The sequence below is a fragment of the Myotis lucifugus genome, unplaced genomic scaffold (genome assembly GCF_000147115.1).
Source record: "Myotis lucifugus unplaced genomic scaffold, Myoluc2.0 scaffold_15, whole genome shotgun sequence".
NCBI lineage: Eukaryota > Metazoa > Chordata > Mammalia > Chiroptera > Vespertilionidae > Myotis > Myotis lucifugus.
Window position 1 is genome coordinate 3750067 of NW_005871063.1, and position 17025 is coordinate 3767091.

A 17025-nucleotide genomic window follows, 5' to 3' on the forward strand; every position below is an offset into this window, starting at 1 on the left:
TGGAAGAGGGGATGATGGCTGTTTGGAGCAGGTCACAGAGCCTGCGGGGAGGTGAGAGAGACTGGCAGACTGGGAGGAAAGAATTCAAGGGGTGAGGGCTGTTTTTGGGCTGGCGGGCGATTTAAGCTCCCCATCTGTCATTTTTTTCTTTCTTCTTTATACTGGGCAGGCTTTAGTACTGAGTCCAGTCTCTAGTTCCGAGGTCTTGACTGCAGAAAGCTGGTTTCTGAGTTGTTTGTGTTCTATAATTGTAACACTGTGGCGATCCTGCACACCTCAGCTCTGAGATCCCGGCTGGTTGAAAGCAGGGATCTGCGTTTGTTCTATAATTGAAACAATGTTGCGGTCCTGCTGGCTGAAGCCTGGCTGGCTGAAAGCAGGTTTCTGGGGTTTTGTTTAGCTTCTATATTTGTAACAGTGTTTCTTAAACTGCAAGCTCAGAGGCCGGCAAGGCAGGTGGGGAACGTTGGCTTCCTCCGTCACTGAAGCAAGCAAGCCTCCTGTTCACTTCAAGCTGCCTGGCTGCTGGCCGCCATCTTGGTTGGCAGTTAATTTGCATATCGCCCTGATTAGCCAATGGGAAGGGTAGCGGAGGTACGGCTAATTACCATGTTTCTCTATTATTAGATAGGATTCTTCCCTTTTTTGGACATTTAGATTTCTTTGAAATTTTTCCCTGTCATAAGCAACACTGTGATTAATGTCTGTGTACACGAATATTTCTGTGTATCTATGACTTCATTAGATTAAATCCTTAGAATCTATTAGGTCCGTGGTCAGCAAACCATGGCTCGCAAGCCATATGTGGCTCTTTGGCCCCTTCAGTGTGGCCACGAAGTTTCAATCGCACTGTACTTGCGCACCCACACGTGGTATTTTGTGGAAGAGCCACACTCAAGGGGCCGCAGTTTGCCGACCACTGTATTAGGTCAATTGATACTAAAGTTTTAATATTTTTAACACATTGCCCTTTAGAAAGTAATGCCAGTATATTAGAGTGACTGCTCATTTATCCTTTTGCCTGGTTTTAAATCTTTGTAGTTGAAAAATGAAGTATGTAATCTGCATTTCTTTAGTTACTAGTAAGTTTGAATTCCCCCTATTTATTGGCCCTTTGCAGTTGAGGGAGCGGGGTGTGTGTTTGTGTGTTTATTCTATATAGAGGTAATTGTTTTATATTTTGGTGTTTTACTAATGCTTCCTCTTCTAAAGCCATATGGATGGGTTAAAGAACATGAACTTTTTGTTGTTGTTAATCCTCACCTGAGGATATTTTTCCCATTGATTTTTTTTAAAGAGAGAATGGAAGGGAGAGGGAGAAACAGAGGCAGAGAGAGAAATATCAATGTGAGAGAGACACATCGACTGGTTGCCTCCCACATGCTCCCTGACCAGGGTCTGGGATTGAGCCTGCAACCGAGGTACATACCCTTGACCAGAATTGAACCCATGACCATTCAGTCTGCAGGCTGATGTTCTAACCACTGAGAAAAACCAGCTAGGGCAAGAACATGAACTCTTAATTTAGCCAGACCTGGGCTTGGACTTCAGTTGTCCCTTAGATATTTTCCATATGTCATTGGGCAAACCTACCTGTCATCTGTGAGCCTGAAGTTCACTGATATGCAAAATAGGACCATTATGAGATTTAAATGAGACACTTACCTCAGAAGAGTCACTAAATGGTAGCTACAGTTATCCTCCTCTTTTTTATCTCCTCATTATCATCTCCCTTTCATTTCTCTGTTTAGATCTTTTTGAATGAAATTGAAGGAAAGGTTCATCCAAGTCTGATATTTGCCTGTATACTGAGTGGGAGGTGCTCCTTATGGTTCACCTAATGGTCACTGGTGAAACCTTTTTTTCACTACTTATTGATTTGGGCTGATTAATAATATACTATTTACATCAGATACAGCGAGAAAGGAGTAGAAAGAGCCAGCAATGGAACAGGCCCAACTACCAGAGAACCAGCCTTTTCTGTTTTGTGTCTAATACTACCTTTTGTTAAGGGCTGGCTCCCTGTGTTGTATTTTTTGTGCTTCCTGTACCAGCTGCCAGAATCTCGGTGCCCTAAATGCCAAAGCTTTAGTGGAAGCGAGCAGGGTAGACCAGACAGTGAGGAAGATTCCTTGCCAGCTTATCTAGAAAACTTGAACAACTGTCTAAGTGAATGAACGGAGCACCTATTCAAGGGAGTTTAGTTACGGAATTTCCAAAAGAACTGTATTTATCAGACAGTCACCCTTGTAAGGCACTTCCATCAACAGGCATCTGTTGAGGAGGTACCCTGTGTCAAGCACAGTGCCAAGTGTTGGAGACGAAGTGAGGAACAAGATGCTAGTCTTGTGTTGAGGATGCCAGATAGTGATAAGATTTAAACACATATTATTTACAAATAAAAGGCCAGATATACCATAAGTATTTGCTAGAAGACTCAGGGGTTTTGAAGAAGAAGGAAAGTGATCGAATATTGGAGATATTGTCATAATGAACCTCCAAAATATTGAAAAAATTGAGCCCTGTATTTTGAAACTGTTTTTTATTTCTTCCAAAATGAAAGGGTGAGGCAGAATTTTCCTTTGTAGTAAACTTTGCTTCTAAGTGCAAAGTTTGGCTCCATCAGGTAGAGTCCCAAGAGGCAAATGGGCATCTGAGAACATCACATTTAGGATCCTGGGCACACACATTTACCCTCCCATGTCAGCATGGCAGGTGGAGATGACACAGGAACAGGTTGTGGTAGACTTGAGTTCTCATACCTGGATGGCTTGTTGGGTTTTTTGGCTTGAGAGCCACCATCAAATAAAGTTTCTCATGGATAGACCACCATGACCAGAATGCAAAACTGTAAAGCAAGCATGTCAAACTCAAAGGCTAATACTGGCCAGATAAACAAGGTTTAAGTTTATGTGGGTCACAAAAAAACAAAAGCTTCAATTTTCATAGAAATGTAGGTTTATTTCGATAGAGACATGCTGAATACAAAGGGCTGAAATAAATGAGTAATCATTAACATAAAATGATAGAACATTTTAATAAACATTAATATTTTTTCTTGAACATTAACTTACCAGACACTGAATAACTGCACAAATTAATAAACGTAATGCAAATAAACCTATTTTTCTTGTTCTCCGAAAGCGAAATATTTCCTGTTGCGCACACCAAACAAGTCAGTCAAAGACTAATGACATGCCAATCGGCTGCTAAAATATTCGCTGCTGGTATTAGCGGAGAGAAATGGGGTGCCTGCACATAGGCGCATAAGGGAAATGAATGCAACATGATTATAGTAATCAGTCATTGGCGAACATTGTAGTTAGTTATTAATTATGTATAACAGGATATTGTAAAAAATAAGTTATGAAATTTTTATTGAAACGTTTCTTACATACCGTTATATTGGCTGGGCCGCAAAAATATGCGTGTGGACCGCACGCAGCCCGTGGGCCGCGAGTTTGACATGCTTGCCGTAAAGTGACTGCAGAGTTTTAATCAGCAAATCCGCCACAGTTGTGGTACATTGGGTCTTTAACTGACCCCAAATTAATTACAGGCAGATGCTGGACTCAAGGCTACAAAGGGAGCCAACCACTCTTCTGTATTTGCACATGTAATTCAGTGTCTCACCACAATTGAAATACTTTTAAATTCCTTCTGCCAACTCCTCATTTCAACCAGAAAAACCAATATTCGATATTATTATATCTCTCAAATGATAAATTTTCATAACCAATAAAGCTAATTGACCTCGACTGTCCTATTCCTATCAATACACTTTTTATATTAGTATTTTGAAATACATTAAAAAAATGATCAGTTCTACCAAAGTGACTTCTCGTGTTAGTCATATTAAAGTCATCAAAAAGGGAGCATTATAAGATTTCTTGGTAGGAGCTAACAGGCCTTTAATAAAGGAGGTTGGTGGTCTTTTTTTATATTATCTACAATAGAATATAAAATTAATCTTAGTAAAATATTTATCCTTTGGCAATACTTGATTCCTGACATAAATAATTATTAAGACCATGTTTTAAGTCATCTCTTCTAAAATATAGCCTTGTAAAAGATTATGCTTAATGGGTATATAACAGGTTTACTTGACTAATTGATGATCACTAAAGATGATCCCCAGCTTTGTATATGTGAAGACTTTGTTTTGAAGTTGTAAGTTTTATTTTAAAGCTTTTTCTGATTGGGGCTCCCTTTTGTCTTTTAAAGGTGCCTTTTCTTTTGTTCAGAAGCAGCTCTGATGTGAGATGCCATGCATGTGTAGACCACTGATGATAATAAAAGACCCATTGCTTCTAAGACATTGTACTGTTAACAGCTGGTGATACTGAGTGCGGTAAACATTTCACAGTGTTACGTACATTAAAACATCATAATGCTAAATAATTGCATCATATTGTTAAGTAGATGCAATTTTTGTTAATTATACTTCAATAAAGCTGGGAAAAAACAAACAAACAAACAAACAAACAATCAAACAAAAATCCAGTAGATGACAGAAAGATGAATAAGACTATCCCACACAAAGGAACTGACAGTTTATTTGAATAGAAAATGTGGTCACAGATAAATACAATATGTAGCAGAATCTTATAAATTCTATGGGCACGATGCAAAAAAATGAAAGAAAGCTTTCTAAACATATAACAAAGCAGTAATAGTTTTCGCAAGATAGGGTGAGTGAAAGGAAGTAGTGTTAGGTAAAGGCTAGTGATATAGGCAGGGATCAGGTCTTAGAGAGAATTGATGTCCTTCTCAACTATCTGAGCTTTATTTTCTAGGGAAAGGAGAATGTCAGGAGACTTTTCAGAGTATCCTCTCCCATTAGAAAGTAATAGTCACTATACAAAATTACAACATACAGAAAAAGTGTGCAGAAGAAATGTAGTATCATTTCTAAATTCACTCTCATCTCCCAGTCTCGTCTCCCAATTCTGTTCCTGAACTCCCTGTGCCAGGATTAGAGCCACACTGTGGGAATAGTACTCAGAGGTGGTGTATAATAAATTGTAGGAGAGCAGAACACAGTGAATATGTCACAGGATAATTTAATTATTAGGGATCTGAGCAGTTAGGAAGGAATGAGAACAGGAATTCTTTTAAAGATCAAATCAACAGATTTGGACTAATTTTAAGTGAATGTATGGGGGGAAATGAAGAGGAAGATTGGTTGTATGACTGACTGCATTTTCAAGCCCACATGACCAAAAAGGACCCGGTTGACATCAGATGGGAGAGACACATCGGGCACTGGGAGTTTGAGGTCCTTCTATGAAGGCCTCAAACTGGCCCAGAGTGTGGACTGTCTCTATGGAATCAGGGATCCAGGCAGCAGTGACAGTTGCATCCTCTTCTCCGTGTGCAGCGCACTCACCTGCTGTTAACATATCACCACTAAGCTTTGCTGGCATCTTTTTTACAGACAGTTTCTGAGGTTGTGGAGACAACTGATTTAAGCACAGCAGTTCACATGGTATTTACAAAGCCATCATTTCTTTTACAAGATTTATGTATGAGGTCAACGTTAGTGTGATGCAAGGGTCAGTGATCCCCAGATTTGACCATTAATCCTCTGGTAATGGAAGCGATGGCAGCTTTCACCTCAAACACACCAAGAGTAATGTGACAGCACTGTCCTCCATGTGTTTTGAAAAAGATTGCTGATTATTGTGTCTTCCTGTGAAGCACTCCTGCCCTTTAGGTTTTGCCTATAAATAAGGGGAGCCTGAGACAGATCCCATTTGTAGATTTCACATATGTTTACATTCTCAAGGATGACCAGGATCGGTCAATTACATTTGACTCTAGTTCTTGGAGGAGTCTAAATGGAAGGGACAGTTTGTTTATAAGAAAGCAGTCTTTCCTGCTTTGTAGAGTAGCATGATTGATTTAACACTGGATCACAGCTGGCCAGAGCAGTCCTGCATCTAGTCTTGGGTTTCCAAGCTCAGCCTTGTACCATAGCATCAGTGTCCTCATGTGCATATGCATCCCTGAACAATTGGTTATTTGTGTTCCAGTTTTGTTTTTCAGTTTTCTCCACCATGTGATGTCTGGCCTCAGCCTTGCAGGGTTTAAAAATTAGGCATATTTCACTCATGACCTTTTATACAAAAATTAAAATTTTTAGTTGACTAAGTAGGTCTCAGTTGGTGCTAGAAATGCTTGCTAAAACATTTTTTTTTCAAAGCTCTGTCAGCATCTGAGCCTGTTTGAGATTTTAGAAAATGGTACAACTTTTGTTTTTATTATTTGGCCCCTGGTAGATGGTGATAAACTTCTTGAATGGAGTATCTCTCTTCCAGAGACCAGCACAAAACTTAGGTGCAGGATTTCAGGATTTCTATGTAATTTCACCCTAAAAACATTACAGATACATTTTTGTTGCTGTTTTCACTCACATGCCTCTGTTGTCCTTGCTGACCTTGGAAGGGGAACTTGAGTTCTCCATACCTTGGTTTCCTCATGTTCCTCTGAGATTGATGATGCTCCTGTTCTTGCCTCCCAGTCCTTAGCAAGAGCAGTGTGCTCATCTTCCTGCCTTCCTCATGCCATTGTGTGAACACCTGTGTGGACATACCACTAGGCACACTTTAGGGAAAGTCATTTAGAACCTTCAAGGGCCTACGTTTCCACTAAGTCCTTCAGAAAAGGTGAAGATAGAGGGTTCCCAGAGCTTCTAGCTCAGCTCTCTTCTTCCAGTCCTGGTCCCTTCTAATCTTCATAAACTCCCATTCTCTTTCCGGGTTTGAGCATGTGAATGTTGTTCACAGAACAGATCATGCATCATAAAGCTCTTCCTACATACTTTCCCCCCATCTCCTGTCATTCACTCACCACTCCAATTTTGGCCATATTGAATTACTTCCTGTTCTATAATTCTGTTCTTCTCTCTTATTCCTATTTTGTACATGATACTTTTTCTTCCAGTATGTCTTCCACATACCTTCCCTTGCTCACTTATTATTTGTTGGTACTAACCATAGCTGGCTGAAGTCTGTGCTTTTAGGTCTCTCTGGGAATCCTTTCTTGCTTAACTCTCCTCCCCTCCTTCCCAGTTAGGATTATGTATCTCCACTGTATGGCCCAAAGCATCACCCTCATCCCTGTATTACAGCTCCTTTGTTGGTTACAGTCACAGGTCTGAGATGAATTAAGTATTTCCAGTAGTGACCACTGTCTACCTACTGAGTTGGTGCTCAATAAGAATTTGAAGTAAGAATCAATGGCTCAAGAAGCAGAGGAAATGTGAAGGGTAATTATTTTTGCATCTGCTGACGTCATTAATGGGTTCTGTAGTTTAAGAAGCTTGCACTATCTGTTTTAACTTTTAGAATAGAATGTAAATTAAGTGGAATTCTCTATGTGGATTAAATTTTTTAAAAGATTGTTTCTTATCTGTACTGTTTACATTGACACATGATACATACATGTGTGTGTTTACTTGAAACTGAAAGTTTTAAAATATAATGCATACTCTTACTACTTATAGTAAACACTGATGTTTTCTATTCTGTTCTTTTCTAGTTAACTTTTCTCACTGCTGTTCATGACCCATTAGATTAATTTCATAAATCCCTATAGGTCATAGCCAGCATTTCGGAAGCCACTGATCTAAATAACTGTACTTTGTCCTGTGGTGAAGACTTGAAGTGCAGGTGTATCAATCAGAATTCAGCTAGAGAAACTGAACCAGTAGGAGATATATACTAAGAGATTCATTGCAAGGAATTGGCTTATGCACATATAAGGGTTGGGTATGCAAGTCTGAAATCTCTAGGGCAGGCTATTTAGATGTGGGGGAAGGTGGGCCTCTGCAACAAACTGAAGCTCCTGTCCACAGGCAAAATTTCTTCTTCCTCCTGGAAGTCTTAACTCTGCTATTACGGCCTTTGAATCAGGCCCACCCAGATTATTTAGAGTAATCCCCATCCCCCCAAAATGGTGTCAATAGGTGCTAATTAGTTCAATTTTTTCTGTGCTGATGACACCTGTCCTGTGGGAACTGGACCAGGGCCACCTATTGATTTCAAGCTGGCCACCAGTTGTCAGTTTGTAAAGCATATGTCTCCAATTTAAACCAAAAGTCTGGTTGAGCTGAAAGAGAACATTGCTAATTTTTCATGGGTATGTTTAATTGTTTATAATAATTTGAAAAATGCTGTGAACAATAAGAGCATCAGTGGAATTGTCCAGTTTTTTATTAAGCTGTCTACTGGAAAAACTCACCAATTTGGGCTTCACTGTCTTAGAATTTGTCCAAATTTAGAATTAGCTAACTTTATATTTATTTATGATGGAATTTCTTCCTGGTTACTTCAGTGCCCATAAACTGTCTTTGCAATTAGATATTAAACCCACTTTTAAAAAATTTAAATACTTTAACAACACATATTTGCAGAAAAATGATCTACACTAATAAAAGACAAACATGCAAATGAACCGCACCTTTGCTACACCTTAAGCCACGCCTACCAGCCAATCAGAGCGACTATATGCAAATTAACCCAACCTAGATGGTGGCCGGCAGCCATGAAGCTGGAGCAAGCAGGAGGCTTGGTTGCCCCAATGATGGAGGAAGCAAAGCTTCCCGCCTGCCGTGGCCAGCTCTGAGTTCCACTCAAATCAACAAAGTTTCAATTATAGAAGGTAAATAAACCCCAGATACCTGCTTTCAGTCAGCCATGGCCACGGAGCTGGAGCCTTGGGTTGCCCCTGGTGATGAAGGAAGCCAAGCTTCCCTCTCGCCTGCCCTGGACGGCTCTGAGCTCCACTCCAGGCTACAAAGTTTCAATTATTGAACGTAAATAAATCCCAGAATATAAAAAAATAAGAAAAAAAGGAGAGGCTGGGAGCTTCCATCGTGAGGGGGGCTTGGCCAGCCTGAAAACTGCCCTCAGCCCCTCACCCAGACTGGCCAGTAAAAAAGGAGAGGCTGGGAGCTTCCATCGTGAGGGGGGCTTGGCCAGCCTGAAAACGGCCCTCAGCCTCTCACCCAGACTGGCCAGTCACCCCAGTGGGGACCCCCACCCTAAAGGGGGTGTGACCAGCCTGCAGACAGCCCTCAGCCCCTCACCCAGGCTGGCCAGGCACCCCAGTGGGGACCCTCACCCTGAAGGGGGTTTGACCAGCTGCAAACAGCCATCAGCCCCTCACCCAGGCTGGCCAGGCACCCCAGCGGGACCCCCATCCTGATCCGGGACACCCTTCAGGGCAAACCAGCCGGCCCCCTCCCGTGCACCAGGCCTCTATCCTATATAATAAAAGGGTAATATGCAAACTGATCCTACCAGCAGAAGGACTGGGAATGATTGGTCACTATGACACACACTGACCACCAGGGGCCAGACGCTCAATGCAGGAGCTGCCCCCTGGTGGTCAGTGCTCTCCCACAGGGGGAGCTCTGCTCAGCCACAAGCCAGGCTGATGGCTGCCAGTACAGTGGTGGTGGTGGGAGCCTCTCCCGCCTCCTCAGCAGTGCTAAGGATGTCCGACTGCAGCTTAGGCCTGCTCCCCACTGGCAAGTGGACATCCCCCAAGGCTCCCGGGCTGCCAGAGGGATGTCTGACTGCCAGCTTAGGCCCAATCCCCCAGGGAGCGGGCCTAAGCCAGCAGGTGGTCATCCCCCGAGGAGTCCCAGACTGCAAGAGGGCACAGGCCGGGCTGAGGGGCCCTCCCGAGTGCACAAATTTTTGTGCACCAGGCCTCTAGTACTAATTATAATTGAATTCTAGTTTTTCAAAAGGAAGAGATATAGGACCTTCTAATCTTTTTGTTTCATTGATAATTTCTGTATATTTGACCTTAATAAAATTCCACTCATCTTGAAATACTCTTTTTTGAAATATTGTTTTATTAAATCTCTCTCTCTCTCTCTCTCTCTCTCTCTCTCTCTCTCTATATATATATATATATATATATATATATATATATATATATATAAAATCTATCTTTCCACATAGTCAACCATAGTTATTCTAAATTTAAAGAATTACATCCTCCACTTGTTTTTTTATTACCTATATATATGAATTGGTTGGTACCAATGATAATATAAAAATGTATATTTTGTCATGGGTTTTGTATACATTCTACAAATATATCTGTGGATATGGAAATTTACAACACTCCAAATGATATGAGAAAAACACTATCAAGGTATGATTATCTTTGTCAGGTGTCAAAAGATTAGTTTTTGGAACCAGAGAATATTTTATTTTAAGGTATTTGTGATGGATAATTTTATATGTCAACTTAGCTGGACCATGGTGCCCAGATACTTGGTCAAACATTATTTTAGATGTCTTTGTGAGGGTGTTTTTGAATAAGATTAACATTTAAGTTGGTGGATTTTGAGTAAAGCAAATTGCCCTTTATCATGAAAGTGGGCCTCATGGAACCAATTGCAGGCTTTAATAGAAAAAGGCTGACTTCCCAGGAGGAGGAGGGAGCTCTGTCAGCAGACTGCCTTGGACTTGAACTGCAACATCAGCTTTTCTGGGTATCCAGCCTGCTGGCCTACCCTGCAGATTTTGGATTTGTCAGCCCCCCTCTATAACCTCATGAGCCAATTTCTTAAAATAAATCTAGTTTACTATAAATACAAGTATAGTACCATATGTATAATTACAAATATATGCATTCACATCCTGTTGATTCTGCTTTTCTGGAGAACCCTGACAAGTACAGGATTCTTTGTATTGCCTTTTGAACTAATGGGCTGTGCTCTCAACCGCCCATTATGTAGAGTGTTTTTCACTTCTGTTCTTTAGTTATCCATGAAAACACTAGGCTTACATTTAGTGAAATATATTTTTTTCCTTTATGGACTTTGTCTTCATTAACTATCCTTATAGCCACTATGTACATTGCTCTCTGAACTTCAAATTTCTTGTGTAAAAATATGAAAAGTGGGCGGATACTCTCTAACTTGTTTCTGCCTTACTTACTGTATCAGTTGGTACAAGAATTAATGATAATTTGTGTAAAGTTTTATATTGTCTGTAACTTCCAATTACTTTAGCATATATATCACAATATTTATGGTTTTAACTTTGTTTTATGAGTCTTCAGTTAGCATTCTAAGAACACCAATCAGGTATCCTCACTCTAGGATTAGTTAATTTGTATTTGAATGAGCCTAATTATAAGTCTACACTTCAGAGATAGGTACTTTAAATCTTCACAAGAAGGTTTATTAACATTAGGGTTGTTACAAATAATTGGTGAAATGCGCAATGTTGAAAATATATGGATTGGCCTTAGAAATATTTTATGTTAATGGACTTTGAGTCAGATAAGGCCAGCAAGCTAATAGCATTTGGAGTAACGCCTAACTCTAGTACTCATTTGGTACCGTTTTCTGATATGTAGGATTCTTTTATTTTAAATTTCTTTATTGATTAAGTTATTACATATGTGTCCTTATCCCCACATTACCCCCCATCCCACCCACTCATGCCCTCATACGTAGGATTTTGTTGAGTGATTCAATTAGAAGGTTAGACACATTCTACCATAGACTACTATCACAACTGCTTTAAGTACATCTTCAGGCAGGGTACTTGTCGGAATATCTTAAGGCAGCGGTTCTCAACCTGTGGGTCGCGACCTCTTGGGGGGTCGAACGACCCTTTCACAGGGGTCGCCTAAGACCATCGGAAAACACATATATAATTACATATTGTTTTTATGATTAATCTTTTGTGATTATGCTTTAATTATGTTCCATTTGTAACAATGAAAATACATCCTGCATATCAGATATTTACATTACGATTCATAACAGTAGCAAAATTACAGTTATGAAGTAGCAACAAAAATAATTTTATGGTTGGGGGTCACCACAACATGAGGAACTGTATTAAAGGGTCGCGGCATTAGGAAGGTTGAGAACCACTGCCTTAAGGTTAGACATCTGGGACTTTACTGAGCTCATGATAAAGCTGTGGGTTTGTTTTTCATCTTCCTGCTCATCGATGTTTTTGTAGGCACCAGAAAGCCCTCACCTATTTAGAATCTTTGGAGACCTGCAATGTTTACCTGCAAATGCCTGATCATTGTGAATTCCAGTTTGGCTTACATAACTTTGCAACAAGAACCTAACATATTCCTTGGCACACAGTAGGCATTAAAAAACCATCTCTCTTACTGTCATAAATCAGTGAACTGGCCTTGGTTCTGGGGAAAGAAAAAGAAGGCTAAAGTTATCATTCATGATTCTAAAGCTGCCAGGATCCTTCTTTCAGAGGATGGTTTATTGCCAATTTTTTTTTTTAAACTTTAAGACGTGGACTATCTTGTCCATGCTCTCTTAGTCTCAATTTAGAGTCTCTTTAGCAGAGCCACTAAAATCATGTGAAGGTGAGTTGGAATTCTACCAGGGAAGCTTATGGTAAGTGAGGTTTGTTTGTGGAAGCATGTGAACGCTTGGCTGGTCTCCGAGAGCACCATGTGCCAAGCCATCATCTGAAACGCAGCATGCTAGGACCTGGGACATTGTCCATCTTTGATGTGTCAAGAAGATGAAGCGGAACCCAGACGACAGGCGGAACTGAGACCTCGTGGGAGCATTGTGGGAGGTTCCTTCCAGTCAGTATTTACAGAAAATTCTGAATTTATTTTGACCTGCATTGATTAAAGAAAATGTGTCATGGGAAGTAAAGGAAATATGTTTTTTTCTCCTTATTTTTAAAAAAATGTTGCTATTGTTTTTGAAAATGTGTTACAGCACTAGCTACCAGAAATGTGAAAAAAAGAATGATTCTAGTTGAAATCTTATAATAAGCTAATTTTAACTTTATTTGTTTTTCATAGCCTTGGATTACTGGGTGAGGAATGTCATTGCTAACTGTATTTGTAAACTTGTTACCCCTAAAAGCCTGCCTCTGCCACAAAGCAAGGGACAAGGTCTTGTTCTGTTTCTTTTGATAAAGGAACAGAATATAGCTTGTTGGCTTTCAAACAAGCAGTCTTAAATTTAAACATCCTTTTGTTTGCTTTTCTCAGTCAGATAACACAGGAACAATGTGAGGGTGACTGAACTTAATATGTAGGTATTTTTTTGATGGTGTTGAATATGCGGGTCCAGGATGCTCTTGCCCTTTAGAGTTTTTGCATTGCCTTAATATTATGAGGGGGCTCTGATTATTATCTGAGTAACTATCCATAGTTTTGCAAAGCAGTTATGGTAAATTAATTAAAAATGGTAGAACAATTGCAAATATATTTAAAGAATGAAGACCTATTGATGAAACAGGCAGTTTTTACCAAGGTCAGCTTACCGGCATCTCTGAGGTTCTTCCTGGTCAAGGCAAAACAAAGCGTGCAGGCGCTGAGCCACTGTGTACTGACAGTGCACAGCTCTGGACACAGGTAGGGATTCAGCAACTGTGTGCACGACAGTGATTTAACTCAAGAAAATCTCAGGGTAAAACCTATTTAATCTTGTATTAGTGCTGGTTAATGAAAATTGGTTTTTAAACACTTAAAATTCAACGTCCATAGGAGATTGCCTGCAATTATTTGTAGGAATTAGTCAGTGTATCGGGGCACATTCAATAACAAATATTGCCTTGATATGCAATTTATAGAATCGCAGTCTTTTGTAAAGCTTCAGTTATAACAGTCTTTAATTTTTTTACATGAAAGAAACATTCAGATAGTTCCTCTAACATGCTCTCTCAATGGAAGCTGTAGTCAAGAGGGGCATTAGGCCTTACCACCTCACTACACTGGCAATGATTATAACAAAGCAGTTGTCACAGAAAAGGTAGGAAGTCTGAGTTTGTGGTACATATTTTTATCCAATCTTATGAATAATATAGTTTAGGAAACAGCATTGCTTTCACTGTTTTTCTGTAAGATACAGCTAATGCTTAATAAAATCTGGCATGGAAGTGGCCCATTGTTGTATGGAGAGATGGGGCATTTATCAGCTTATCTTGGTTTTAAAATTTTAACTTCTTACCTAAGATGGTATGAGACATTGACCACTACTTTCTTCTTGCCATAGACAAAAGGGAATCACTCCTTTGCCACCATAGGCAACACACCATACAATTGATGGGACTTAAAGTAGTGGCCCTGCATGCACATATCATGTATAGCAGTAATTCACGTCTTTAGTCATTTGCTTTAGTATTTCTAGAATCTGTGGCTTTGTAGGAAGGTCCTCTCTAGTCTGTTAAACATTGCCTCATATATTTTTTAGTACTCTTACAAATTTTTGTTCTTAATAATCTGGATTTAACTTTTGTTAATGATGTGAAATAGAAATATTTTCAGATGAATATCTCATTCTTTCCCATTTAGGAATGTGGTGTAATGTTTATTATGGTAGAGAAATATGGTAGAGACCAAGCAAGAAGCATGAGGCTATGAAAACATTTTGAAAGTCAGGGAGAAAAACAATTAATTCTGGTACAGATCCTGTAAATGACATGATTTTGAGACATATATACCATTTGGAACCACACTACATCTGCTTCTATATATGCAATGTGTATTCCTGGTTTATAAGTTGCCATATACAGTATATAAGAGTTGCCAATTTTTCAATAATATGTGTAAAGCACATTTGGACTGCCAGAGCTGGCTTTGTAGGCAATGGACATGATTTCTCCTCTAACCTTCTGTTCTGCTTTCTATTTTTATTGTAGCTTTTTGTGTATATTAAAAAAAAAACACACAACTCATTCCTAGTTTTTAGGATTTTGAGGGACATTACAGAATTTTTAAGGCACAGTTCATGTACTTAGTAATTATTGAATTTAATTGAAAAATGTCAGTTTTTATTATTTCTATTAATTGGACTTGATGAATAATAAGTTCCTTTCTTTTAAATATTCTTCAGTGTATTAAACAAGGGGTTGCATACTTATTATTTTCAGTTACTTTTCAAATAAATATTTCAAACAAATATTTCAGCAGAAACAGACTTTCATATTTCTTATTACTATGTCTAAAGACCACATTCAGTAGTCTTTTGAATTGTTTAGGTAGGAAAGAACGAGCTATCAATCTCTTGAGCAAGGTTTTGATAGCCATTACAGGCAGTCCCTTGGGTTACGTTGGACTCGATGTACGTCGTTTCGTGGTTACGTCCCTTTTATTTATAAAAAAAAAAATTCCCGTCATTTCGAGGTATGTACATATGTGCTTTTGTTTTTTACTTATTTACCACAAGTAAAGGTCAGGAATTGTTATCTTTCTTTTAATTTTTTTTTACTGTTTCACTTCATTACCACTGTGTATGTGCTCCATGTGAGTGACATAGGTGCTTATGTCGGTGGGTTCTGACTTAACGGCGAAAATCGCGTTATGTCCCCGTAGGAACGTATCTCCGATGTAACCCGAGGACCTACCTTACATAGAAAAGTTCAATGAGAATTTAATTTAAATCTACATGCAAGTAAACTGAGAGATGACAAACAAGAGCTTAACATGCCTAATAGAGTATAGAATAGAAATCAATTTCAGCGATTCTGTGATTGAAAAACAGTTATGGTGCTGACACACTACAGTGTTGGGGCTTGTTTAGGTCATACCGTGAAATGGGTTCAGTGTGGGTGTTTGCTTAGTGGTTCTCAACCTTCCTAATGCCGCGACCCTTTAATACAGTTCCTCACGTTGTGGTGACTCCCAATTTCATTGTTACAAATTGAACATAATTAAAGCATAGTGATTAATCACAAAAACAATATGTAATTATATATGTGTATTTCCGATGGTCTTAGGCGACCCCTGTGAAAGGGTTGTTTGACCCCCCCCCCCCAAGGGGTCGCGACCCACAGGTTGAGAACCGCTGGCTTAGATAGCTTCACAATGCTTTGCCTTAGTTGTATCAGTAACCAGCATGTAGCTAGTATGTATATTCTGATTCTATAAAAAGAAATTACTATTGCCATCCAAATAATGTATTCTGTGGCTCCTATTGTTTCCGAAATTGTTAAAAGTGGTAGAATGACTCATATATTTTTAAATTAGTAAGATATGTTTATTCTCATTCATTTTTCCTCTTAACATCTCAATTGATTTTTAAAATAAAACAGTTATTTAGATGAAATTCATGACACAAAATTTTTAACTTATGTACTTTTAGATACTTAGATTTTTCTTTTTTGTAATTTAGAAAGCCATCCTTTTGGGATTATCATCTTTTTGTTGATCTTTTCCTACAGGTTTTCAGCACATACTCCAATGAAGACTATGACAGGAGAAATGATGAAGTTGACCCTGTGGCTGCTTCAGCTGAGTATGAACTTGAAAAGCGTGTAGAAAAGTTGGAACTTTTCCCAGTGGAACTGGAGAAAGGTATATGAACTCTACATCATTTGTAATATTATTATATTCCTATGTTAATAATACAGAAATGACTTTATTTTTCCCAAGTATAGCTTTTTTCTCCCCTAAGGATTGGATCAAATTTTAATTCTCATGCAGGAGTTTATTTATTAAATTTCAAAACTAGTTGATATAAATTCTCTATAGATGGTGGATTGAAAGATTCTCTCTACTGTCCACTCCCAACTGGAACTTATCTACTGTAGTTGGCTGGATGGTGGTTACGAGCAGGGAGGCATGAACAAGGCCTGATGCTTGGTCGGTACTCCCGCACAGGGCTGGCGAGGTGAGAGTCCGGAGAGAGCTGTTGGAGAGTGTGGAGCAAGTGGTGTTTTGTGTGTGTTTGTTTGTTGTTTTTTGTGGAGGGAGAGTGGTCATGGTTAAACTCTGAATATGGTAGATATGAGGAGTACTGGGCTTTCAGAAAATTATGGATTTTTGGAACGAAGGCAGTGGACTGCTCATCTCTGAGGAGAAAGGGCTAAAGGAGAGCAGGCAGACGGGAGCAGAGGGGCCTCCTGCTGAAATCTCTCCCTGGAATTACAGTCCACCTATTACAGTAACTGGGACCCACAGGACCAGAGGCCACCATGTTTATTGTCATGTAAGACAGGAAGCTGGGAACTCGACTCTGACCAATGAACAGAAGACTGTCACATCTCAAAG

The 17025-nt window shown here is 39.4% G+C and overlaps 1 protein-coding gene across 5 annotated transcripts in view; it reads left to right on the forward strand.

Moving 5' to 3' along the window:
* The window catches only part of PPP1R9A (protein phosphatase 1 regulatory subunit 9A), a 236728-nt gene that overhangs the window by 114519 nt on the left and 105184 nt on the right, over nucleotides 1–17025 (forward strand). For all 5 annotated transcript variants that reach the window (XM_023750730.1, XM_023750731.1, XM_023750732.1 and 2 more), the window contains exon 2: nucleotides 16197–16329. In XM_023750730.1, the coding sequence (XP_023606498.1) occupies nucleotides 16197–16329 (133 nt within the window). The remainder of the gene's footprint in view (nucleotides 1–16196; nucleotides 16330–17025) is intronic.